General features: G+C 37.5%; 1 protein-coding gene across 1 annotated transcript; it reads right to left on the bottom strand.

The window, feature by feature from the left end:
• Positions 1-1273: 1273 nt before the first annotated feature.
• On the bottom strand, positions 1274-6916 carry LOC107821958 (serine/threonine-protein kinase KIPK2). The gene is made up of 3 exons (XM_016648445.2): positions 6735-6916; positions 3465-5743; positions 1274-2248 (listed from the first exon to the last, which is right to left on the bottom strand). The coding sequence occupies exons 2-3, from the start codon at positions 5549-5551 to the stop codon at positions 1417-1419; spliced, it is 2919 nt and encodes a 972-aa protein (XP_016503931.1). The 5' UTR covers positions 5552-5743; positions 6735-6916; the 3' UTR covers positions 1274-1416.
• Between the last annotated feature and the right edge of the window lie 876 nt (positions 6917-7792).

Here is a 7792-nt window from a genome sequence, read left to right as displayed (position 1 = left end):
ACGACATGAGTATATTTGGATCCAAAGTATAACGAGAGGTATATTTAAACGTTTTCTCATAGTACAAGAATATATTTGGACCTTTTCCGTATTTATTATAGCATAGATCAGATGAGATACATATTAATAATAGGAGAAGAGGCCTGGGATACACTCGAATCATTTTAATGGAGAAATTAGAGAAGAATTAATGCGGATAGATACATTTTAGGTGAGAAAGAATCTCAAGAGAGATATATAAGGTGAGAGAATTTCAAGAGAACAAGGATATTTTTAGGTGAGAGAATCTTAAAAGAGATATTAAAATAACTTATGTAATTTTTTAAAAGTGATTGTCACATATTTAAATAAGTATTAAATGAGTTATATCCTATGTAAATTCCTCATTCTTATACGCCCCTTCACCTTCTATAATAATCATATGTCACATACTTCATTTTAAATATCTTTTTTTTTATTATTAAAAGCGATTGCGGATTCATAGGGTAATTAAGCCAAAACCTTTGTAATATGAAGTTTAGGGGAAAGATGGCACGTCCTCTATTCTATAAAGCTCTTAGAGGTACAGCAGCATTCAAGAAAATCTCCTCTCCCCCTTTTTTCTGAGGTGAAAATAACTTTTCTACCTTCACAAGGCAGAGAGGGTCTATGGAAAATAAACTCTCTACCTTCACAGATACACACTACCCTCTTTAAATTCCACTTGTGGGAATACATACAATAACCTCTCTATCTTCACAAAATAGGAGTAAAGCTGCATAAACACTACCCTCCCCAGATTCCACTTGCGAAATTACACTGGGTCAATTGTTGTTATTACTAACTTGCTATATTGATTTGGTAACTCCGCTAATCTGTACACATCTGTTTCTGGAGTATATATTAGTCAAAACAATTAACCACAATTCTAAGAGCCCGTTTGGATGGGCTTCTTTTTAAGCCAAAAGCCATAAGTTAGGAATTCTAGCTTTTGGCTTTTAGCTTATTTTATCATTTTAGCTTAAAAACAAGTGCTTGAAAGCACTTTTTCACTTTATCCAAACACTACAAAAAGCGATTTTCGCTTAAAAGCACTTAAAATAAGCCAATCCGAACGGGCTCTAAGCTCAAGTTGAAAAGTTGCCCACATTCCAAAGATGACTAGGTGCATATATTGCTCAGCCTCCTAGTGTGGTTCTTAAATTTTTCCCAGGCACATCAGCTAATATAATCCTCCCTAATCCGAATAATATGGCACAATCAAGAATACTACAGCATCCAACATGCTACATAATTTCCACTGAGCAAAATTTTTTCGTGATGTAGATGACAACCACTTGTTGTTCTTGACAATTTACATTACAAATTAGATATCTGTTTCAACAAGGGGCAGGAGCAAAGGATACATCACAACCAGACAGTAAACGCCAGTTTTCGCTAGAACAGCTCAAATTCTAGATGTTCTCCTGTTGAACTATACTCCAGAAACTTTTTGCTCTTTTCTTGAAAAGCTACTTTTGAAACTCCAGGTACTTGAGGTGGAATGGCGCAGCGTATCAGTGCCCAATTCAGGCCATCAAAGAAAGGGTGTCTCTTAATCTCAGCAGCTCCTGTTTCTGTTCCCAATCGATTCTCAGGCTCCTTTACTAACAGCCCTCTGATAAGATCCCTCGCCTGAAAACTGACAATCGGGCTGTGAGGAAATCTGAGGTTCTGCATAACTACGTTCGCCAAAGTTTCTTCATTTCCCGCACCTTTAAAAGGTGTTTTACCATATAGAAGCTCGTAAAGGAAAACACCGAGAGTCCACCAGTCAACAGCACTCCCGTGGCCGTCTCCTTTAATGATCTCAGGAGCCAAGTATTCATGTGTACCAACAAATGAGTTGGACCGAGCTTCTGTTGGCTCTACCACGAGCTGAGGCAATGATCTGTTAAGAGATGCAGCTTCAGCTTTTAGCTTTCTTACTCTTGCAGAGCCGGGAAAAATTCTGGGGCTAAAGCAAGAAACTTGACATGATGGACCCGCACAAAAAGGATCAATGCAGTTGGATCCTGCGCATGGACCAGAAATCCGTGGAGCTTCTATTCCCAATGAGGATGATTGAAGAAGAGTGGGATTGACAGAACATCTGAGTGAGAGGTCAAAATCAGTAAGCATGATGTGACCATCTTCTCGGACTAGAATGTTTTCTGGTTTCAAATCACGGTAAACAACTCCTAGCATATGCAAATACTCCAGAGCGAGGAGGACCTCAGCAACATAAAACCTGCAATTACAATGAGTTAGAACGATCTCAATGACTAGCGAATAAAGGGATGTGGAAGCTAAATGATTAATAAGATGATGTATAATTCATCTAAGTTTGAATATCGTGGACACAGAACAAAGTTACTAGCTTCTGTTAAAATATGGCTGGAAGTTATTTGTACATTCTCAACCTGGTTAAGATAATGTACAATTCATCTATGCTTAAATATTATAGATAAATATTCATGATGCGGAATACAATTACTAGCTGCCAGAAAAACTCGGCTGAAACTGAGATGTACATTCAGCCAAGTTAGGAAAAGCACAACCACTAGGTCATGATAATGAATTGCGAAGAGGGGGAGGGAGAGAAGCCATCTGTCTTTTATGATGTTGACATACTGACTGGTCAACAGTTAGATCTACATGGCAATTCAACAAGTAGCATCCAATAAACAGAGAAGATATTTGATATCTCATGAATAAGAGAACCTAAATTCAGTACTACGTGTTTAATGTAGCTAGTGAGAAAATTCCTGCGCCATAGAAGAATTAAAATTACACGTTAAGCTAGTAGTCTTGTGATACAGGAAGGGCCTTTTATGCTGAAGACAGCTGGTTCAACTTTCCTACAGTTAAAAACACAGCGACCAAAGCAAGCCAGAATTTTTAATCTTTCCAATATAAAGACATAGCTACCAAAGCAAGCCAATATTTTTAAACAGCAGCCCAAAGTTCTTTTCCATGTAAAATTACCATGTCTTCACTGAAACTATTGATCAATTTTCTGCAGAATCCAGATTTTGACACTGCATCAACACAATTTAAACAAAACCTAGAAAACCACGAACAGAAGTCCAATCAAATAAGTTCCATTCAGCCTTTAAAAGCAACAATTCTGGCACAAGTGTATTCTTTTAAATTTTCATTTTTCTTTGGGAAGGAGGGGGGTTTTGATTGGTGAGGGAAAGAGGATATACCTAATCAAAAAATGCATACGAATTAAAAGAATTTGTCTTATCTCGTAGCTACAACATATAGATAGGTCCTATGGTCCTGCATTACCTAGCCTTTATTTGTTCAAGTCAATATAAGTAACTAGGAAGTCCAAGTTAAGCTCACTAAGAGGCGTATGAATTATGGAAAGCCAAAATCTTATGGGTCTTTAGATGGGCGATAATCAAGAGAGAATAGGCATATCATATTAAAAATGAGTGCATTGGAGCACATCATACCTTGCTGCTGGCTCAGAAAAGTACCGGCTTGGCTGCTTCTGCCGGAGGACATGCAAATCACCACCTGAGCAGAACTCCATAACTAAACATGATAAATTGTCTGAAGTAAACTGCGCATAGAGTGTTGGCAGGAAAGGATGATCCAGGATTCGCAGAATCTCTCTTTCAGTTTGGGCCCTCGGCATTTTTTTCCTTCTTGCCAGATATTCATTATCCATAACTTTTATTGCAAACAAGCAGTTAGTTTCTAGCAGCTCAGCAAGATACACTGTCCCAATATCTCCGCAACCAAGCTTCTTCAATAAATTGAAGTGACTTAACCCTAAGAATCCATATTGTTTCCTCACCTGATTGATAGCCTCCCACCTGCCATCCTTAGACATGTGCGGTCTGTTCCCAGAAAAGGATCCGCTTAGGTTGCTCTCTTCACTGATGGTTGTGCTAGTACTATAATCACCAATACTACTCTTTGAGCTTTGAGAGAATTCCCCTTGCTCCCTAGATTTTGATGTCTTTTTGAATTTCAAGACAGGAATACCGACATTGTCGTAGCCATTAGCAGCACAGCTAATGCTATTTTCACTGGCTTCGACGGTCATACATCCAGAGATTTGCTTTGCGGGTTCTTTATTAGATTCCTTCCCCTCACCCTCGAGAGTGCACTGACATCTCTGGCAGATAAGTTGACTAGGTGATTCTGTGGAATCATTTATTTCATAGCACAGATTAAAAGTGCCAGATGCTAGTGCTGCCTCCTCTTTCAATTTCTTCTTGACAAGATATTTGTTTTTGACTGGAGGCTTTACGAAACGATTGGTGCTTTTTGTCGATTTGGTCTCCTTGTTGCCTCTTGTTACATTTGACGAAGGCACCGCCTGCGACCTGCCTTTCCGTCTCAGCTTTAGAGCTGCTTTATTTGCTACTCTAAACGATGTCACCACATTTCTCTTCAGATTATCCGGCGATCTTTTTGGTCCAGACATCAGTACAACATTACTAGACTCACATGAAGATGAGGAAGGAACTGCAGTTTGGTTTTTTCCCTTAGCTGATGCAGTTCCTAGTGGTTTCATCTCATGGTTGTTTGATGCTTGTTTCAAATTTTCCTGGAGACTGGGAGTTGTAATCTGTAAAGCTTGTGCAGCTACCAACCTAGGAGAAGAAATAGCACCTTGGTTTGAGGAATTCATGGGCTCTTCAAGGTACTGAGGCATCACGTCGAAAGAGCCTGAAATGCTTTCCTCGGGTCCTGTCTTCACATTTTGCACTACAATTGATTCTGCATACTTAATTACCGGTTTATCACCAATTCGAGGTGAAGGGAGAGCACTTTGACTGGTTGACCCCGTCTTGGCTTCTGGAGGCAGTGGAGAATCCTTCTGATGGGACGTGGACTCTGTACTTTTAATACTCAGTTTACTAACATATCGTGGAGAAGAAAGGGCACTTTGACCTGGTGACTTTAGCCTGGCCTCTTGACTGTGATGAGGCACAGAGCTAGACATGCTCTCTGCTGGTACTACTCTCCCATTATGGTGCATACCGATGGATGGTTTAATGGCAAATCGTGGAGAAGAAAGGGGACTATGGTTTGCTGACTTCACGTATCGTTCTTGGGGTTTATGGAGCACCTTGTGGAGAGATCCTGAAATGCTTTCACTTGTATCTGCAAACCGTGAAGAGCATGTTATCCGTCCAGCTTCTAGAACACTAGGAGAACCTGGCGGCTTTGATAATCGCTTCATTGCAGCCATTTCTGCCGCCTGAGAAATGCATAAACCCCGAAGCGCCTGCTTTAGAGAAACTGGATCAGAAAACCCTGTTACCGGAGAATGAGATCCACCACCCCTCATTGGCCTTTTTGAGGCATCTCTTCTAACTTTATCTGTCAAATCCAGACTCTTCGATGTTCTTACATTGATCGCTTCGAAGAGCTGATTGATATCATTTTCTAAGAATTTACTGGCTCCTTTTCTAACCAGAGGTGGCTTCTGCTTTCTGTCCGGTTCAAGTGCTTGATGAAACTTTTTGGAATGCTCATCCTTTGACTCAACAATTTCACAATTGCCACGAAATGAGCCCATCATTTGCTGGTAATTAGACAAATGAGGAAGCACTCAGCACTTCAAAGGTAAATCGGTAAATCATAAAAGCTTGATCTGAACCACCTTTCAAAAGCCAAACACCATGCTGACCGTGGCATCATTCATCACATCGCACAAAATCTCTAAGTTCCATCAACTCCGGATTGATTGTCATTTCGATATCCATCCTTGACCCTGTAAAGACAATTGAGCCTCTATATTAATAATCAAAGCACCACCAGCAATCTTCCTTACTAATCAAACTCATACATATATTAAACCAGAATAAATACTATTACCTCTTAGACCACAACACAAGAATAAAGAAATGAATGAACAAGCTTTTCATAAAACAGAGAATGCAAATGAAAAGCTCAAAAAATTAATAACTTGGATAAGGATTTTAAATAACATTTGCAGATTCGATCACGCAGGGTCCGGGGAATGGCCGCACCCGAAGGGGGTGTGATGTAGGCAGCCTATCCTGAAGCAAGCATCAATGGTTGGTTCCACAGCTTGAACCCGTGACCTATAGGTCACATGGAGACAACTGACCGTTGCTCCAAGGCTCCCCTTCAGATAATCCCAATTCTATGATCCCAATAAAGCATTTTCTATAGTCTGAGGTCCAACATTCCACTTATAACAAAAGTAACTCTTGCCATCAAATCTGTTTAATCAAATTTACAGATATTGCAGAGTACCTGCATCCTATAAAATTGCACACCCCCTAATGAGATATGAAACCATCTAGTCTACGACCAACCATCAACTTTTTATCATACAATGAACCAAACCCAATAATGGAGAAATACTCAGTTCAAGCATAGATCCATTTCAATTAAAAGAACCCCATTACTCAAAAATAATAAAGATTACAACTTTCAAGAAGAAAATGAGATTCCTAAGTGAGATTTATATTTCAAATTCCTCCACTATTTCTCCCAACTTACTAAAAAGCTGCAATTTTTAGTACAAATCCTAAAGCACTTAAAGTAACTCATGAATAAAAATTAAAAAAGAAGAGATTGAGTAGCTTAAAAGTCAATGCAAGGAAGTTAAACTCAGAATAAACATATTACGGACAAACCCTTTAAGATTTAGCACATAGTTAGCATCAATAATGAGCAAAAGTTCAAAGCAAAACACAACAGCAAATCAAGAAAATAAAAAGAAGGCGTTTTACCTTCAGAAAATTATGTAAACCAGAGATCTAAAGCTCTGTACTTTCACAAACTATACTCTGAAGAAATGCTATGAAGAAAGAGAGAGAGAGAGAGAGAGAGAGGAGAAAGGAAAGGTAATACAGTGAAGAGAGATGAAAAGAGAGAGAGTGCTGTTTCTGTTTTTCTCTTTTTCTCTGTGTATATTTTTCTAACATCTATGGTCCTTTCTTGGAGTGTATAGAGGACATGTGGGCTTCCACGTAAAACGGGTCCCACATATATATTTTTTTTTAATTTTGGGTTCGAATTTCTATTTTTTAACTTTCAATTTTCTTCCCATCATTAATTTGTTAAAAGTTTTCATTTCAATTTACGTGATGGTTTTGATTGAGCATAGAATTTAAAAAGGAAAAGTAAGATTTTTTATTTAAATAAATTTTATATTTATATAATTATAAATTATCTTATTAAAAGTAAAATAAAATTTTAATATTTAAATTATTTTTAAAATATAAAACTATCAAATTCTTTAGAATAGATTAAAAGGATAATATCATCACATAAATTGGAATGGTAGGAGTGATATTTTATGTGACACAATTACTGAAATTGAAGTTTAAATAATTTTATGTTATAAATTTTTTGAGGTGAAGAAAGATTCAGTAGATTATTTGAGACGAATTCCTAGTTGCTTTTCTTAGTAATGGTAACGAAAGCATGCCGAGGAAGCTCGAGCCAACCGATTGTTGAACAGTTAGCTCAATAAAAGTGTATCATATTAAATTCAAAATTTGATTAGTATTTTTGAAAAGTTATTGAAGCTACAAAAATTGATATATTAGTGAAATTGTATCAAATGTTTAGGAAAGTTTAAGCGGGTAAAATTGCGAGAGAAAGAATAAGATTTTGGAAAGATTTGATGTCTTATTTAAAGTTATAATAAATTTTGAACTATTTTTTGTTTGCAAATCTAATTTTAATTAAAAAAAAAATTTAAAACTTTCTCGTTCAGCATTGGGCTGGGGACAATGGACGTCTTTACAACGTGCTTAACCTGTAACATCTTGCTTAAAAATTA

The sequence above is a fragment of the Nicotiana tabacum genome, chromosome 5 (genome assembly GCF_000715075.1).
Source record: "Nicotiana tabacum cultivar K326 chromosome 5, ASM71507v2, whole genome shotgun sequence".
NCBI classification, from domain to species: domain Eukaryota; kingdom Viridiplantae; phylum Streptophyta; class Magnoliopsida; order Solanales; family Solanaceae; genus Nicotiana; species Nicotiana tabacum.
The sequence above is the reverse complement of the archived record's forward strand: the minus strand, read 5'-3'. Positions and strand labels throughout refer to the sequence as shown.